The sequence below is a fragment of the Acipenser ruthenus genome, chromosome 15 (genome assembly GCF_902713425.1).
Source record: "Acipenser ruthenus chromosome 15, fAciRut3.2 maternal haplotype, whole genome shotgun sequence".
Classification (NCBI taxonomy): domain Eukaryota; kingdom Metazoa; phylum Chordata; class Actinopteri; order Acipenseriformes; family Acipenseridae; genus Acipenser; species Acipenser ruthenus.
The window spans coordinates 19,524,524-19,543,590 of record NC_081203.1 but is presented as its reverse complement, the minus strand read 5'-3'; the positions used below and the strand labels follow the sequence as shown (position 1 = coordinate 19,543,590).

The 19,067-nt window shown below is 39.3% G+C and overlaps 3 protein-coding genes across 3 annotated transcripts; 2 read left to right on the top strand and 1 right to left on the bottom strand.

Moving 5' to 3' along the window:
• The first annotated feature begins 196 nt into the window (after positions 1 to 196).
• On the top strand, positions 197 to 5,672 carry LOC117973981 (DNA excision repair protein ERCC-6-like). The gene has a single exon (XM_058987355.1). The coding sequence runs from the start codon at positions 326 to 328 to the stop codon at positions 4,697 to 4,699; it is 4,374 nt and encodes a 1,457-aa protein (XP_058843338.1). The 5' UTR covers positions 197 to 325; the 3' UTR covers positions 4,700 to 5,672.
• A 1,502-nt stretch (positions 5,673 to 7,174) lies between these two features.
• On the bottom strand, positions 7,175 to 9,675 carry LOC117421909 (glutathione peroxidase 2-like). Its single transcript, XM_034036397.3, has 2 exons — positions 9,254 to 9,675; positions 7,175 to 8,034 (listed from the first exon to the last, which is right to left on the bottom strand). The coding sequence occupies exons 1-2, from the start codon at positions 9,473 to 9,475 to the stop codon at positions 7,684 to 7,686; spliced, it is 573 nt and encodes a 190-aa protein (XP_033892288.3). The 5' UTR covers positions 9,476 to 9,675; the 3' UTR covers positions 7,175 to 7,683.
• A 5,193-nt stretch (positions 9,676 to 14,868) lies between these two features.
• On the top strand, positions 14,869 to 17,724 carry LOC131697559 (complement C1q tumor necrosis factor-related protein 7-like). Its single transcript, XM_058987351.1, has 2 exons — positions 14,869 to 15,000; positions 16,368 to 17,724. The coding sequence occupies exons 1-2, from the start codon at positions 14,928 to 14,930 to the stop codon at positions 16,769 to 16,771; spliced, it is 477 nt and encodes a 158-aa protein (XP_058843334.1). The 5' UTR covers positions 14,869 to 14,927; the 3' UTR covers positions 16,772 to 17,724.
• The last annotated feature ends 1,343 nt before the right edge of the window (positions 17,725 to 19,067 follow it).

The following is a 19,067-nucleotide window of genomic DNA, read 5'->3' as shown; positions in this document are numbered from 1 at the left end:
TTAGTTTATAAATACATTTTTAGGTATTTGTACCAGTTTTCTGGTTAAATATCATGACTTATGTTTGTTAAATTGTGAAAATAGGGGTTATTAATGATTTAATATGTTCATTTTGCAGAAAATAGGTCAATTGAAAGTCAGTGGAACTTAATTAAACATTTTATTGCTTTCTCTAAGGTGTGGTCTGCATAGCAAAGGAACTAAGGACCTAGAGGAAAGCCTTGCAGATCTACAACTGGAGGATGAAGATGAGAAGGAAACACAGAAATCTGAGACCTTTGAGACAATTCATGTCCTTGACAGTGGCCTATTGCTTTCCAAAGGGATGTACAACCACTTGTATGAATACCAGAAACAAGGCTTAGCTTTCCTTTACAGTCTACATCAATCTGAGAAAAAGGGAGGGATCTTGGCAGACGACATGGGCTTGGGAAAAACAGTCCAGATTGTAACATTTCTTTCCGGGATGCTAGAAATGGACCTGATCAAATCTGTGCTACTGGTAATGCCCTGCAGCTTATTAGGGAACTGGATTACGGAGTTTAAAACGTGGACACCGAGCATCCGTTTCAAAGTGTTTCATCATAGTGAGAGAAATCCAGATAAGAACTTGAAGGATGTCCAAACAATCGGAGATGTGCTCATCACTTCATATGGAACGCTAGCTCAAAACTGGCAGAAATTTTCAAAACATGATGAGACAGCGTTCACCTGGGATATGGTAATATTTGACGAGGCCCACAAGATTAAAACACCATCTACCAAAAGTTTTAAAGCTGCATGTTTAATTCCAGCACACACCCGAATCCTTCTCACTGGAACACCTGTCCAGAACAACCTCAAGGAGATGTGGGCACTGTTCAATGTAGCCTGCCAGGAAACCCTCCTAGGAACATATAGGACTTTTAAAAAATTATATGAAGACCCAATATCGAAAGCAAGAGAGAAAAATGCCAGCCCACATATGAAATCTCTGGGGCTCAAGATGTCTGAAAGTCTAACGGAAATGATAACACCATACTACTTGAGGAGGACAAAGGAAGAAGTTCAGAAAAACAGGCACGATTCAGACCACAGGAATGAACGTCATCCAGAGAATAAGGAGAACCATGACCCCAAGGTTGCTGTTGAGATGCCACTGTTTACCAGAAAGAACGATTTTGTTATATGGCTTCACCTTAGCCCATTACAAGAAATTCTGTATGAAAAAGTAATTTATTCGGATAAAGTCAAAGAATGTCTTGAAAAATCCCGCTCTCCCTTGAGTGACCTGAATACCTTGAAGAAGATTTGTGATCACCCCAGACTGCTGTCTGCCCAAGCTTACAGGGAGTTATTCCACCTGGACAAAAGTGGAATTGACTGCTGGTATGGTGATGAGGATATGTGGGGTGCTGATGTGAGCCAGCAGTCAAGTGAAACTCTAATTCAGCAATCTGGCAAGTTGCCGTTCCTCATCTCCTTACTGGAAAAGCTTCGGGAAGAGGGCAATCGCACACTTGTGTTCTCTCAGTCTAGAAAAATGTTGGACATCATTGAGAACATTTTGGATGATCGAGGGTTTAAGGTGATGCGTGTGGATGGGACTGTCAGTCATTTAGCACAGCGTGAGAGACGAATCACAAAGTTTAAAAAAAATAGAGACTACTCAGTCTTTCTGCTTACTACTCAAGTGGGTGGCCTCGGGCTCAACCTGACGGCTGCTAATAGGGTTGTCATCTTTGACCCATGCTGGAATCCAGCTACAGATGACCAAGCTGTGGATAGAGTGTACAGGATTGGGCAGAAGAAGGCTGTGGTGATCTACAGGCTCATTACATGTGGGACAGTGGAAGAGAAAATATACCGAAGGCAAGTCTTTAAGAATTCACTGATCAGACAGGCAACTGGGGATGAGAAAAACCCAGTTCGGTATTTCAACAATCAAGAATTGAAAGAGCTATTTATATTAGAGGACACACAGTCTTCTTCAACACAGATTCAATTGCAGAAAATGCATGCAGCTCAAAGACAGACGGATAAAGAACTGGACACCCATATAGCCTACCTGCACTCACTGAAGATTTGGGGGATTTCAGACCACAACCTCCTGTTCTCAGAGGCACAGGAAGATGAAAATGAAACTGAAGCAGCTCAGAATGACATTCGTCTCAAAGTTGAAAAAGCCCAAGGAATGATAGAAGCAGAATCCCAGGAGGTTCGACACCACGGTATACATGAAGCAGACATGAAACTTTCAAAGCCTCAGAAGAAATCCTCTAAAAACACCTGGGATGAAAGAGGCACAGGTATGTCTTTCCCTGAAGTTCTTGGCCTAAGCAAAAGAAACTCTGAAATGGATGATGACTCATACAATGCCAGTGATGAAAATTCTCATCTCATGGAAGAAGCAGAAGGAGAATGTTTAGAAGGTGTTGCATTACAAAATAATTCAAATGCATTACCTGAGAAAGAAGCCACTAAACCCACCTGGAATGAAAGAGACACAGGTATGTCTTCCCCTGATGTTCTTGACCTAAGCCAAGGAAGCTCTGAAATGGAAGATGACTCATACAATGCCAGTGAAGAAAATTCTCATCTCACGGAAGAAGCAGATGGAGAATGTTTACAAGGTGTTGCATTACCCGAGAAAGAAGCCACTAAACCCACCTGGAGTGAAAGAGACACAGGTATGTCTTCAATCAAAGTCCCAGACCAAAGACAAGAAAGCTTTGGAATGGAAAATGGCTCGTACAATGCAAGTGACAAAAGTTCCCTTCTCAGGGGCGGGTCAGAGCGTGAGTGGCACAGTGTGGGATCAGCTTCAAATGGGACCCCTAACAATATCAGTCAATCTTTAGAAATGAATACAGCATCCTATAATCCAGGGATATTAAACTCTGTCTTTTGTGATGGAAATGAGGCTGCAGTTACTTCATTTAATGAAAACACATTGTCCAGAGATACAGTCACATCTGTTGCAACTGATGTGAATAATGGAAAGCACAAAGGAATGAATTATGTTATGGAAGTATTCGAAGACCCAACAGAGAGGGATTCTTTGGCCATACCAATTCTCTGCAACTACTCACTGACTCCAGATAGTAAATCAATCTACGCGGAGAGTTTTTCTCATAGCAAGATCGGATCTCCTGATATTGTGACATCCACTCCTGGTCCATTTACTAAAAACAAAATGTTTAGAGATCATTTGGCCCGAACCAGTGTCTATATTGGAAACATGGAAGGAATCAAGGGCATTTTTACAAATTGGGAAGATACAAAAGAGAAGGGATGCTTATCACCCACACTATGTGATTATTCACGAACTGATTCTTCAGCTTTCGTATTTGAACCAAATGCAATAGGTTCTACACCACAAACATTTTTAGACAGATTAAGTGGGTTCCACGTTCCCAGTGAGAGTGACTGGGATGAAAATGAAATCTTCATCTCAGCTGCTAACTCTCCAGCCACTCGAACAGTTCTTCTCGGCGGCTTTCAACTGATTTTGGATGACAGTCAAGAAGATCCACAAGACAGTGTAATGGGAAAACAAAAGGAGTCTCTGCAACATGTACTGGATATCTCAAAAGGATTACAGGAAGCTCAGAATGGCACTTGTCTCAAAGTTGAAAAACCCCAAGAGATGACAGAAACAGAATCCCAGGTGATTCGACATAATGGCATACATGAAGCAGACATGAAACGTTCAAAGCCTCAGAAGAAATCCCGTAAAAACACCTGGGATGAAAGAGACACAGGTATGTCTTCCGCTGAAGTTCTTGGCCTAAGCAAAAGAATCTCTGAAATGGATGATGACTCATACAATGCCAGTGAAGAAAATTCTCATCTCACGGAAGATTCAGAAGGAGAATGTTTACAAGGTGTTGCATTACCTGAGAAAGAAGCCACTAAAACCACCTGGAATGAAAGAGACACAGGTATGTCTTCAATCAAAGTCCCAGACCAAAGACAAGAAAGCTTTGGAATGGAAAATGGCTTGTACAATACAAGTGACAAAAGTTCCCTTCTCAGGGGCGGGTCAGAGCGTGAGTGGCACAGTGTGGGATCAGCTTCAAATGGGACCCCTAACAATATTAGTCAATCTTCTGAAATGAATACAGCATCCTATAATCCAGGGATATTAAACTCTGTCTTTTGTGATGGAAATGAGGCTGCAGTTACTTCATTTAATGAAAACACATTGTCCAGAGATACAGTCACATCTGTTGCAACTGATGTGAATAATGGAAAGCATAAAGGAATGAATGATGTTATGGAAGTATTCAAAGACCCAACAGAGAGGGATTCTTTGGCCATACCAATTCTTTGCAACTACTCACTGACTCCAGATAGTAAATCAATCTACGCGGAGAGTTTTTCTCATAGCAATATCAGATCTCCTGATATTGTGACATCCACTCCTTGTCCATTTACTGAAAACAAAATTTTTAGAGATGATTTAGCCCAAACCAGTATCTATATTGGGAACATGGAAGGAATCGAGGGCATTTTTACAAATTCGGAAGATACAAAAGGATGCTTATTACCCGTGCTATGTGATTATTCACTAACTCATGGTTCCAAATCAATTAAAGTGGAATGTTTTTCCACAAGTAATATAGAATCTCTCCATGTTCCACAAGGAATTGAACCTGCAGTCTCGCCACGTGCTGAAAACAGAGCAGTCATAAAAAACAAAACCCAATTAAGTTAGAGATCAGGGGTGCTAGAAAAAGCTCTTCCTATCTTACATTCACTGAAAGATGGACTAATGATTTTCCTTTATACAGATGCTTCATGAAAGAGTCTGCAGCCACTGCTAACCCATGCATCGATGACACAAGCAGGTCTGCTACCCCTGAAACTTCACTCATAGGTGTTAATAATAGCCTTGAAGATACAAGCCACTCATGTGACACCAGAAACCACTTGAGGCATAATTTAGTAACATCTCTGACAATGGAATCACCTGTAGGGATTGTAAAAGCAGAGGAAGATGAAGGCTGGGATCCAGTTCAGCTTCCCTCCAATGGAGCTATCATGAAAAGACCCGAAGAGATACCTGAGGACAGTTGCTTGGAGGCAACTTCCAATCATTTGCAGGCAAAAGAAATTGGACAGGACTTAAAGGATAAGAGTTCATACATCAATTAGGAATCTGACAACAGAAGTGTTGGAATAAGCCCTACTCTGAAGATATTAATGAAGCTCTTGTCAGGCAAGTGAAAGAATTGAAACAGAAAGGAAAGCTGTAAGTCCATCACACTTTTATACAGCCCCTAGAAGGACCTCCGCGTGACAATACAATGTAGCTTCTATGTCAAATGGGTGGAGGGGGACATTTATAATACACTAAACTGTTCACTAGTTTTACAACAATTTGACAGGATCCATTAAAACCGTAACGATTCTCAAAGTTCTTTAGGTAAAATTGTTTAGCACCATTGTTTCAGAAAATAATAAATTTACCAAATCAGAAATATACTACAACCCTGCCATTTTATTTTGGATCTTATGAGAAGTTTTTTTTTTTTTCTCACTTGTTTTAGATTTTGTAATTGGTGTTTTTTTTTTTCTTCCAGTAAGAAAGCTTTGAGAATCTCTACCTAATTTATTTTTAAATATAGTAAATATCAAATTTGTAATGGTGACAGTTTTTGGGGGGCAGGGGAGGGTTAAGATATTTTTTATAGTTTGGTTTAACTTGATTATGGGTGTTTTTTTATATTTTGTAAAGTTTTTTTCTGTATAAAATAAAAATGCACTCACCAAAGCGCTTAGCCACACCTTTGCCTCCTCATTGTTTGAACCCAGGTTTTTAGAGTACGATAATGCATCTGTAAATGTATTAGTGTGGCAGGGCGATTGCCCTGCACAATGGGAAATTAGTGTTGGTATAATTTGTGTGTGGAAATGGGTTTATTGTGTGTCGTTTTGGAGTTGATTTGTTTGATTGATTGAATTATTGTTTACAGATGAGCGCTCGATTGAGACTTGCTGCCTGCTAGGCTTGGTTGAGGGGAAGGGCAGCAAATGATCAGCAGGTGGGCGGGTCTTGACCGAGTGTCTGTCAGTTTAAAAACCTCCGTGGGAGATGGCTCGGGGCGACTGCATTGCCATGCTCCAGAGGAGAGCTGTGTATGTTTGGGAGGAGAGGGTCCGCTCTGCAGGAACGACAGCTACGCAACCCAAACTGCAAGTGGTGCTTGTGAAGGCAATGCCCAGCCAAGGCCGTATGAAGCAGCAAGAGTCGTCGTAGGAATACCAGCTCATAAGTAGGTTAGTTTAGGGGATAGTGGTCCCAGGAAGTAATGTACAACGAGGGTTACGTAGTGTAGCAGGTTCCTGGAGCGGGACGCCTCATTTATAAGGCTAGCGCTCGCCCTCTGTGGCACCTTTTATTTGTAGTTTTTGTACTGTGTTTTATTTAGTATTTTTGTACAGCTTGCTGTATGTGTCCTCTGTGCGTTACCATGGCTGGTAACGTCACATGACTTGCTGCTTGTGAATAAATCCTGCGCGCCTGTGCCAGCGTTTCAACTCAACCTCCATTGTGTCTCTCTGTATCGCACACACGTGACACAAGCACCCTGTCACAATTAGCAACAGGCTGTAACAGCACAGTGTAATAAGGAGAGCATGTCACTAAAGCATGTATCAGAAACAATTACTACTTTCTTGTGAAGGGAGATAAACTGAGAAATAATCAACTTGAGAGAACTTGTATTATATTGCATAGTTGTTAGGTTTTAGTGTTGTAAAATAAGCAGGTGTCTTTCTTCTCTTAAAGTAGGAGTTAATTAAAAACAGGTGTTTTCAAATATCCTCCGTAATGCACTAGCTGTAGAGCAGAAAGCAAACCCCAGGATCCGATAGCCCTTCTGACAGAGCAGCTAGACCAACAGAAGGTAATCAAGAAGTTAGACCAGTTTGTGGACTTGGGTTGAGATACATATGGATACAGGACAAAATAATATTGTTTTGAAATGTTATTTACCTGTCTTGCTTCCACTTCTATCACAATCGTGTGATTTATTGCCCTCCAAACCTTACTAAAAACTAAAAAATTGCAAGCAAATTTATGTGGTAAACTTGTATAAGTGACAGCATGTTAGTGCTCCCCCATGTTACAGGTCATACACCTAACTTAATAATCACTCAAGGTTTCAAACTTACAGCTTTCCCCTCACTTTCACACATCACTTACTGAAGGACTATCATATTGGTAAACTTTGGAGAGAGGTGATATTTATGAATGCCAATAATAATAATAATAATAATTTGACAAATGTTGGAGGTCTTTGATCTGTGTGTAACATCTGGTTGCAGTGACAGGTAGCACCAGTCTGATGTTGGAATGAGATGAGAGTCTTACAGACTGGTAACATAGTGCAGATAGAAACAAGGTGTAATTAATAATATTTATTCTTGAATGCATTAAAAAAACAGTAAGTTGGATTAATCTTCTGTTTATTTAGATATCATGACATTACAAAATAGTTGCCAACTGCAAAATCCATAACCTCTGAACCCTTACAGTTCTTCAAGCATTATTCCTGTACATTTTAGAAGAATACTGTCATTCAGTAACGCTCAAAAGTATGGAGAATCTGTTAGTCAACTTCAAAACATCAGGCACTGTATTATATATTAGAGAAATAAGGACAATGACGGAGTCGAGGAATCTTCAAGTTCTTTCTATTTGGTTAGTTTTAGGAGTCTCTGGATGTCCGGCTCTATGTCAATGGTTTTAAACTTTTTACTGTAGCGTTTGAACGGCTCTCCCTCAGGACCAATCAGAAACTTCTCGAAATTCCAGGCGATGTCGGATCTGTTCACGGGGCTCCAGATAATGAACCTGGGGTCTTGGATGTAGGAGGTGGGGTCGTCGTCTGGGTAAGGCAGCTTGTCTTTCAGGTAAGCAAAGACCGGGTGAGTATCCTTTCCGTTTACCACGCATTTCTGAAACATGGTGAAATTGGGATGGAAACCCCCTCCCGGGCGCACATACTGCAGTGAATTCAGGATTTCTTCATTCTGACAGTTTTCCTGGCAAGCAAAGAAATGTTTTTACATTATTGTTTTTGTAATCTGACAGTATTAATAGACTTTAATTGATTACATTCCTACACAATAAAAAATGCAACCCGTTGACTAATCTGCAGCACACATCAAAATGATCTGACTTCATTCCTCTTTGCTTAAAGACATTTCAAACCTGAAAGAAATAGAGACTACTAATATTAACAATTGTGCTTGTGATGTCTGACTCCCTGTAGAAAGATTTATATGGACAAATATTCCCTACATTTCTTTAATAGTTGATGATTTTTTATAAAAAATTAAGAGTAATCTGATATTCATATGCAGAAATATTTAAAATATATTTCCATAGGGGCAAATTTCAAATTTAACAAATTCAGAAAAAGTGTGGCGTAAAAATGTGTTGACTAAAATTCTGAACAATATTGTATCTATTATAATTAAAACCCTCAGAACTTTTATCCACCAATAAGGAAGCTTCATTCAAGAGCACACCCGCATGGTAGATGGCAGCGGAACATTCAGATAGGATTTCTAATTTTAAAAAGTTAAACGGAAGGAAAATGAAACATTGGATATGCAAAATAATCTGTAAACTAAATTAAAGATGTCAATAACATACATCCCTGGCTGGAAATTTAAAAAATAGACCTACCAGTATGAGAAAAAAAAAAATTGATGACCATAACATATATAAACTGTATGTACAGAATAATAAACAGCAATGAATAGTTTAATGAACATTGAATAAGTTGTATTTAAGACCTAGAGGTCATTAGGTAAATAAATTAGGTGTTAGTATTTCAACCCCCAAATTAGACAAACATCTTTGTTGTTTGTGTTCTGACAAATACTTCTCATGTACTCCTGTCAAATTGCACTACTGTTTTGTAGCACTTCTGTGTGGTTGTAGAAATTGCTTTTCAATGAGGAGCCCTTGTTATTTTCAGTATCAGTAACAGTCCAGCAACGTCATCTATTTTACTCTTCAAAACAGACTTTACAAAACAGATTCTTTAAATTACTCGGGAATTCATTTCTACCTTACAAAAGTTCACAATCACAATTTTCCGTAGTTACACTATGCTTTTACTATAGTTTACTGCGGTATGTTTTTTAATGTGCCTTACCATTCCTCTCTGGGCTTTCCAGTGCTTACTTATACTTCACCATGCTTTCACTATGCTGTATCACACTTCGCTCTGTGTTTCCATGAAGCACTCACCTGGTATCCAAACTGGTTACAGGGGAACCCCAGCACAGTGAGCCGATGAGGGTACTTGCTCTGCAGCTCATTTAGCTGGGTGTAGTCCCTTGTGGTTGTCCCTCAGAGAGAAGCCACGTTCTCAATCAGGACGACTCTCCCCCGAAAGATGTTGAAATCCACGCTGTCCCCGTCCAGCTTCGTAGCATGCAGGTCGTAGAAGGTCTTTGCGATATAGGCCATTGTTTCAACAGTGCAGGGACACAGCAGAGTGGGGGCCTCTGAGAAACACTACCTTGTTAAAACCAATTGAAAACAGTCACATGATGACAGGTACAAAGGGCTCTTGTGTTCAATACAATGACCGTGCAGAAAATTGATACTGTTACTGATACATCTGAATAGCTGATACACTGCGGTAACTCTAGGACGGGTTACATTTCACCAAGCAGTTTCTATATTGTCTACTGCCTTGTACAAGGCGGATGACCCAAATGTACAAAACCGGTACGCTAAATATGTGGCTTCCCTTATAAAAGTTTACCACAATTGGTAATAGGGCATAAGAATTGTTTTTCAATTGAATTGATATTTCTTTTTCCAGGACACACCTCCAAAACCGGTGCTCAAAACGTGTAGCTTGAACCAGAACAAAACTGAACAAGCATATACCTGCACCTGCTGCCTCTTATCGATCTCCAATCTAATCTTGCATTGTGGAGTTGTAAAGTGTAATCTAATGACAGGCATTGCGTTCTTAACTATAAAACATGGATGTGTCTTTAGCAGACTGCACTACTTGTTTCCAAAGCTGATACTGGACTTGAATTAAATATACATGAAGTGCATTGCAGTAGAGGTTCTAAAAGGAGATATCCTGTTGACATGGTTGGTAACAAAACTAAAAAACCTACAACAGCCTTAAGCGATAGTGGTCGAAGCCTGGTTAGAGGGCATGACTGTCTGGTAGTTGACCACGTACAGAGAAGATCAACTATCAAGGTAATGCTCAGCGTTTTATTGAGATTAGAAACCAGTAAACAGTTTCTTTATTGTGATTTTAAACATTTGAAGTCTTAAATGTACAGCTTTCATTCCGTTTAGCTTTTTTAAAGCTGGTATTCCATCTGAATGTTCCATGGTATTCCATCTGAATGTTCCGTGGTATTCCATCTGAATGTTACAATTGCTGTGCTTTTACTACGGGAAACTTTTAAAAGGGAGATACAAGCAAACAAACAAATGATCTTGAACAGAAGACAGATAATTATATTGCTTCTGCTGTAAGGGGTAAGGAAATGGATTTGAAACCCTTGGTTAGCACGCCTTTAAAATGCAGGGTATCTGAATTTCATTGCACAGTTTAGTAATGACCCAGGGGTTGTGAATTATAAATATCACAGTAATCGCCATTCATTTAAAACACTCATTGCAGGAGAAAAACAAAAAGTATTATTTTTTTTCTTTTTTCAGGATGTGTCCCCCGTTCTGCCTTCACTTACCAGTACAGCCAGTTACACAATTACCAGTGCTGCCATCCCATTAGATTAGTTATCCCCATATGCAATGAGGGAGGGGACTACAACCCAGGCACAGGCGTCCTTACATGCAGGCTCCCCGGGCTGTATTACTTTACCTTTCAGACGCAGGTCTACAACATGGATCTGTACATCAAGATGGTGCACAATGGGCACACCTACCTGGAGTGGAACGACAGCTTTATTTACGGCGAAGATAATGTTGCATTCTCTACTCTAATTCCTCTAAAAAGAGGAGACACCCTATACCTGGAGATGTATCCTGACAAGAACGGCATGTTTGGCAAAGCAATCTTTTCAGGTTTTCTGCTGTACTAGATTAGCAAAACCATGCATGCACAGGATGAGTTTCGGTGGAATAAAGAGGCTTTACTTATGTATTATGCTTTTTATCATACAGTTATACCACACCAGTCTTTCAGTGTGAAAGGTTGACGGAATGTAAACATCTCCAAGTTATTAATTAAATTGCTACAGGTAGAATGGTTTAGTGCTCTTGTTGCTGTAATAATAAAAAACCTTGTATTTGATTCTATAGTTTAATAGTATGTATGGTTTGTATACAATTAAATATCCATGCATTATCTTGGTGTCTGTGTATTAAGTGAAGGATTGTTGAGTAAATCACCCTCCTACTGTATTCATAATTCTCATCCTTGAACGGTATAAAGTACAGTAGTGTGCACATTTATTAGAACACCTCAACATTTGTCATTTATATCCTGCCTGCATGAAAACTTCTGGGTGTGAGAATTTCACTTTTCTGCCAGTAATCAGTAATATAGAAACAAGAGGCACTCATGTGTGAAAATGCTAGACCACTTTGTGCTTTAATTGGGCATCTTAAACAACTTCTAAAATGTCTCATGCATTTTACCATCTGTGGCTATGTGCTCTTTTTCTCTAACTATTTAAAATTAATTGCATGTGTGTCCTATTAAAGTCATCAATTAAATCAGACAATCACTAATTTGCCTATTTTGACAATTTTCCAAGATTTTCAGTTCCAGTGGTTTGAATTCACCACTGTATTCCTGTAAGCCATATAGAAGTTTACCATGGTATTCTGTACAATGATGTTGTAGTTTATTATTACAGTCTCTTATTATTCTGCTCTTTACTGCGCTTGGTGATCTCGTTCACCATGGTACACTGCAGTAAACTGCAGTCAGTAATTAGAAGGCTTCTAAAAAACAAAAAACAAACTTCTGTATCAATATGAACAGTCCCACAGACACACCAAGTACTTTGACTCTCTTGAGGTTTGAGCTCTGCTCAGTTTTACACACGTCCATCTGCATTGTGGTAAAGTTCTTATCTAACCAACACATGTACAACAACAGCCAAGCTAGAATAATAGAACAGTCATCTAAAGATGCAAGATCTACAAAAACAGGCAAGTTTAACAAGAGTCAGTCCAATATAGAGGTTAAATATGTTTCCTATAGGATATACAAGTGTGTCTCTTAACTTGGACATTTTAATATGACAACTTGTCATGCAAATTCCCCTTTAGTTACTAAATGGTATGTTTTATTTATTCATCTTAATCTATTACAGAAATGTGTTTTTTTCATCATGAAATAAGAATTTTTCGTTCAGTGATTTCTCGTTCAGTGTAATTCCATGACACATCACTGTGTTATGTATGATAATTTGAATTTGCTTAGTTTAAACTCAGGCAGAAACTTTCATTGGTGTCAAATCGTTTATAAGTGTGTTCAGAATCGAATGCCAGTTTATCTGATTAACCTGTGACAGTGTTGCCCACTCATTACACTCCATAGCTAGTCTGAACTTCCATCTGTCAAGAAGTCCATTGGAAAGTGTTCTTTCGCTAGTCTTGCCTCACCAAGCTGGATCAAGTGTTACTCTCTAGGGTTTGTGACTCCAGTATTTAAAAAAAAACCATTATTGTTTTTAACTTTTTTAAACTTTTGCAAGTAGTTGTGCTTGGTATCTCCTCTGATATGCTAATCTATATGCATATGCTTCACCTCTGTGACGGATGCGAGTGGTGTATTGAATAAATAAACAGTCCCGAAACAGTATTTCTCCCAAAATGACTGTGTTTATTAAAATAAACCTCCCCTTTACCAGCGATGGTATTCGGGGGAACACAGCTGGCTGACAAACCAAACAAAAATACAAAAAACAAACAAAGTGTCCACAATGAAATCCCGATTGTCCTGTGTATGAGAGTGCTTTGTAATCCACACAGGATGTGTTGATGTTGGTGAAGGGAAGGTAGTGCTCTGTGCTCTGGAACTGGCTCCGTGGCTGCAGTCCCGCGCTCCTACTCCTCCTCTGAAAAACACAACAAACAACATGTAATCCGAACACAAAGCTCCGGCTGGTGGCTCAGTTTCTCAGCGCAAGAGGAGGAACTGACCTAGCTGCTTCCCCTTTGTACCCAGCAAACTCCTCCCTGCAGTCAACGCGTCGCCATGGTTTCTCCAATAGGCTGCCCCGCAGCTGACTGCAATGGAATCGTCCTGAGTACTTGCAGCTACGCGCCCCTCCTAATATGGTCACCTTCCGGTTTCCACCTACCACCGAGGTGGCAGATCTAGGAGGCAGCTTACCTTCCCCCTTACACAGTGCCCTTTCTAATCGGGAGGGAGATTTACAGCATCGATCCTTTCTCTCTCTATCACAACCTCTGATATGCTTATCCTGATCATTATTGAAATGTCACTTAATGACAAATGTTTGCATATTTATTTACCCAATGCTGTAAGCATGATTCTGGCTGCTTAATCTTGGTTTACAATTCCGGTACAACAACAAAAGACTAATTACTGTGTATTTACATAGTAGTTACTTAGTAAATACATGTGTGCTTACACATAATTACAATGTTATTATGCATAGATACAATGCAACCCTAACTCTAAACCTAACCATAACCCCCCTAACCCTAACGCTAACCCTTTTCTGATACAATTGTGTTTTTTGCACTGTATCGTTATTTACATAAGTACATTGTATATAAAACTATATATAATAAAATTGTAATTATGTGTAAATACACATGTATTTACAAAGTAACTACTATGTAAATACACAGTAATTAGAGACACAATGTAAAGTGTTACCCAATTTCTAATATAGTGTATACTGTAGGAGTAATTACCTGTAACCTGGCCAAATGATAGTATAATGAACATTCAGAGTGTAACAAGTGCCTCTCCATCCTGAAAGCTGCTGCTGCACGTACACAGGGCAACAAAGATCAAAAACTAAACTTGTGGTGAACATTCTGCAACATCACTAAAACCTCAACAAATATTGTTATCACAAAAATGGTTAGTGCCTGACCAGAAAGAACGTTCTCAAGAGCAGGGGTGGAAACGTCATGTCTATATGACCAAAGAACCTTCTTCAGAATAGGTATGAACAGCAGAACCATAACACAAAATAAACCCTTGAGTCGGAAACAAACAAGATTTGGAAAGTCTTTTTGTACACACAAAAGGTTCAAACATAAAGTAATACATTATTTGGAGACGTAAAAGAATGCATTAACCCGAAAAGAGTAAATGCTCTCAATGTAAGAGAACCCACAGTGCCACTCCTTGACTAAAGGGGCAGTCTTGGACCATGTGATGTGCTCTCGCAGTAGAGTATAAAAGTTTGAATGAACATGAGTGGAGAGAAGTGCAAAGAGAGACTGACCACAAGAACCTGAGGCTCAAGCTGAAACACATCTCTTTGGTATTGTATCTTTGAAACTTTTTTAAGAAGTTGTGCTTGGCCCATCTCTTGCGATATGCTATTCTGTGTTTACTAGAGTTTATCAAGCTTCATCTGAGCTGCAAGAAGCAGAAGTGAGGGTTCAAGAGTATAGAGATGCAGTCAAAGCACTTAGAAAGGCTTTGTCTGGAGACCCGCCGAGAGCGGATTGAGCAAGTAGATACAACACTTTTAATAATGATCTTAGGAGTCAGCTGAAAGTAAAAAAAAAATTAAAATCAGCATGAAAGGGCACAGCCCCTATTTTACTGTCAAAATGCAAGAAATGGTACCACTTTACATGAAGTGTCTCTGTACTGTGTATTTCCATAGTAGTTACTTAGTAAATACATGTTTATTTACACATCATACTGATAGCTCTGTTCTTTAGTTCACTTTTTTTGTTTTGTTTCAGCAACAAGATGGTGTTCACGGCCAGTCCTAAGATTACCCTGCTCCTGGCCTCACTCCTCTGTTTCCAAACAGTCAGCGCAGGTTGGTAAACCCTTTTATTTTTTTTGACTCTTGGTAAACCCTTTTGTTTTTTTGCCTCTTAAGTGTAAAAAATAGCTACTGGGTACATAGATATCACGGGGGACCTGAAATAACCCTAGTTAAGTGTTACTGCATTCCATGTAATAGATGAATATCCATTGAAAACTGTTTTTTTTTTCCTTAAAAAAGCATGAAGCATATAAGCAGCACACAGAAAAGGGAAAATGTGTTGTACATTATGTATGTTTATGGACGGTATGTACATTTAGTGGTACAGAACTGTATAGCTTTAAGAACAGGTTCCTTTCTTACCATCTATGTCTGTGTGTGGCAAAGTGCCCCGCCCCTGTGTGCATTTGCTTGTTCTGTGTTGTATGTTGCGTGCGTATGTTAATGTTGGTGTATAGATTGGTACACGGGATATAAACGGGTCTGTGTTTCACGTGTGTTTAAAGTGTATAATTATATTTAGGCACGAGGATGGCACATCACTTCACGTGCAGATAAAATGTGTATAATGTGTGGCACGGGGTTGCACGTAATGAATTCACGTGCTGGGATTCAAGTGAGTAATTAATTAGTAATTGAATCCCAGCACAACAGTATATATAGATGCACAGTTTCACTCAGTCGGGGTTGGTGTTCGGTGAGTGGAGAACGAGTGTGGAGAAGGAGAGTTAAAATAAGAACGGAAGAACGTAAATATAAAGTAAATAGTGTTTTCACTCACCGTGTTTGTTCGTCCCTGTTTGTTAGTGTCTGTCCGTTTTGTCTACCTGTTTATTTTGGCGTGAAGTGCCGTGTCCCGTGTTTTGTGCTGTTTTCAACCCTTTTATTTGTTAATAAACGCTGAGTGCAGCCATTGCACTCAGCTCATCATCAACCACTGTCTTTGTTTTGAATTCCTGTCTGGTCTGACGCCACCCACTCTGGCCGTCTTTGTGACACTGTGATATTATTTGCTTGTCATTAATGAACTGTAAATTAAAAATATTGGGAGAGATGGTGCTACAGGTTCTTTCAGGTAAAAAGAAAAAATGTGAAATTCAAGTCAGCGTCAATGCGTTTCTGATAGTTCCAGATATTTGTTTTTATATTTCGTTAATCTGTGAAATGAAATTTAACTGATTCACCTCAGTTAAAACCGGGAGAATCCCTTTTATAATCATGCTGAGCAAGTATAGAGAGCAAGAACACAAAACCAGCTATCACTGCAAGCTTATAAGAGGGAGCTGTTATTTAAATACGAGGTTCAGCTGAGCGTGTTATAGAACAACTGACAGTGTTTACAAGTAACGTATTGCTTTACCTCAAAGACACTGAAGACATTAATATCTTCTAAAACAGAACTTATCTCTCTTCTGCAGGACATTGCCAGCATTCTGCCTTCACCTACCGGTTCAACGAGTTACGCAATTACCAGTGCTGCCAGCCCATTAGATTTAACATACCCATATACAATGAGGGAGGGGACTACAACCCAGGCACAGGCGTCTTTACATGCAGGCTCCCCGGGCTGTATTACTTTACCTTTCAGACGCAGGTCTACAACATGGATCTGTACATCAAGATGGTGCACAACGGGCACACCTACCTGGAGTGGTTCGACCGCTACATTGCTCCTGATGAAGATAATGCCTCAGGCGCTACTCTGATTCCACTGCAAAGAGGAGACACTGTGTACCTGGAGATGCATCAAGGCAAGAATGGCATGTGGGGCAATGCAATCTTCACAGGCTTTGCACTGCATGTAGATGGTTGTGATCAGTGAATCTCAGCAGAAAAACAAGGGGCAAAACCACGCAAACAAGGGCTTTGTGCTTGTGTGTACTGATTTGTGATGCGATTTCACACATCTTCTCTGTTAACACGGAACTGGAGTAGTGTACCTACAGTACTAGGGCTGTGCAGATGCTAGAGTTTTCAGATTTATTCCCATTAACATGTTTTAGGTTCTGAGGTATTAATGAAATAGAATAAAACCTTGTTATTTACACGACACCAAACAAAGCGTACCCTCGTTTGCTCGTCTACACAGTTTGGACAGTGTGATTTTAAAAACAGAGCCTGTGGTGATAAAACTAACTAAAGCCACAGTTTAACTGTGATTACTTTACCCTTCTTTTATCCGTTTGATATAAAATCATTTAGATTTCACATCCTGATATTTACTTTGTTTATTTCCTAAGAAATGCGTCATCTCTGCATAAATTGTGGGATTGTAGTGCTGGCCAAGATTTAACCCGCCTGGACCTCTCAGAACTACATTTCCCATCATCCTCCTGCTCCCTGGTAAATTCATCTCAGTTACATATGTGAGCAGGAGGGTGATGGGAAATGTATTTCTGAGAGGTCCATGCGGGTACATGGGAAGCCATCTTGAGGCATGGAATGCAATTTAAAAGTTTAAAAAAGTCAAAATGTAAAAAAATATATATAATTACAACAATACAAACACCTTGCATAAACAGTTGTAGCAACAATATAGGGAACATGTAATACAATATAATAAAAAGGTCCTTATGTACCCTTTAAAGCCACACTGGATATCGTTTTCCTGCACAATAAAACAGCAAATGGCTTGAATAATACTGGATTCAATGTAAACATCCCACCCAAAGTACTGAGAACAGCTATGATATGAGTTCCTATTCCTCTTGCTGTAATTATGAAGAACCTGGTATGCAACTCTTTATAATTATATTGTCAGCTTTCTATTGCAATAAAAGCTTCATGCATTACTGTGGTGTCAGTGTTTTCTTTTTGTTTTCCCTTTTTTCACATTGATTCAGGTGAAGCTCATTTTTCCTGCTACTATAAATGCCTTTCCTGTGTTACATCTAATAGGATCCCATCAGTCTTTCACTCGTGTCCTAATACCTGTAACAAAGGAAGTGGATAGGAAACCTACAGCACTGTGGCGGGGGGGGGGGGGGGGGAGAAGATTATTGCGAGTCAAAGTGAAAATGAAGTTCATTACAATGGCAATGAAGTAATGAAAAATTACAATTAGAAATAACTGTTGGGGGTGATATTCTCAAAACACCTCGATATGCTTAACTTTTTAATCTGTTTTAAACTGGAACTAAATCTCTCTTTAGTTTGGGGGATTTGGCTGTTCCTGTCTTTTCTACCTCAGAAGTGTATAAATAGGAAATGTGATGCCAACCTATTGAGCTGAGTGAGGGTTAGCCAGCGTCAGGTGCGATCTAAGGCCACCAAAGGTTAAAGCCACACAATAGATGAGCGTCTCAGTGTAAACTTGCAGTAATAAAATTATAAGAAAGCTAGTACTACAGAGTGCATCCAGCAGATGTCACCCTTACACTGTTGCACTGAAATGCACTTGAAGGAAAAGAACAGTCTGATATTAGCTGATACTCTCTTATATGGAAGTAAACAGGTAAGAACAAACATATGATACGGTTTGCATTTTGTGATGTTGTAAGATTTGTAAGTCAGCAGCTGTTGTCAACATTTTGTCAATAGCACTTGAATACAATATTAATGGTCATTCCATATTGATGTAGTGACATTGGGAAGGCAGTACTTTGATTTATGTAAGAAACAGCCAACGGCTTATGAATGTCAGCTACCCTCCTGACTGACAGTTCATTAAAACATTTCTGTGACGCCACCCTTTGATCTTTTGATTGATTGATATTGCTGGCATTTTTAATAAATGTTTTATTATTTTAGCCTGATTTAAACTTTCTGTATATTTATATGTATAAACACCCCTGTGATCCTTCTCCAGTTCGGAGTCTGGCATTACCTGTGAATATTAGTCTGTACCAGTCCCAAGATTTGGGTCCCACATGTGTTTTGTTATATCAATCAATCAATCGATCAATCTTTATTTCATATAGCGCCTTTCATAGTGGACCATCATCACAAAGCGCTTTACAAGATGCAGTAACAACAAAAAAATCTGTAATACTTTAAATACAGAGAAATGCATAATACATGATATACAGTTTAAAATAAATAAAACAAAGTGCATCATACATGATAGTAGCATAATACATGAAATAGTAGCAGCAACACAGCAGCTAATAGCAAATATC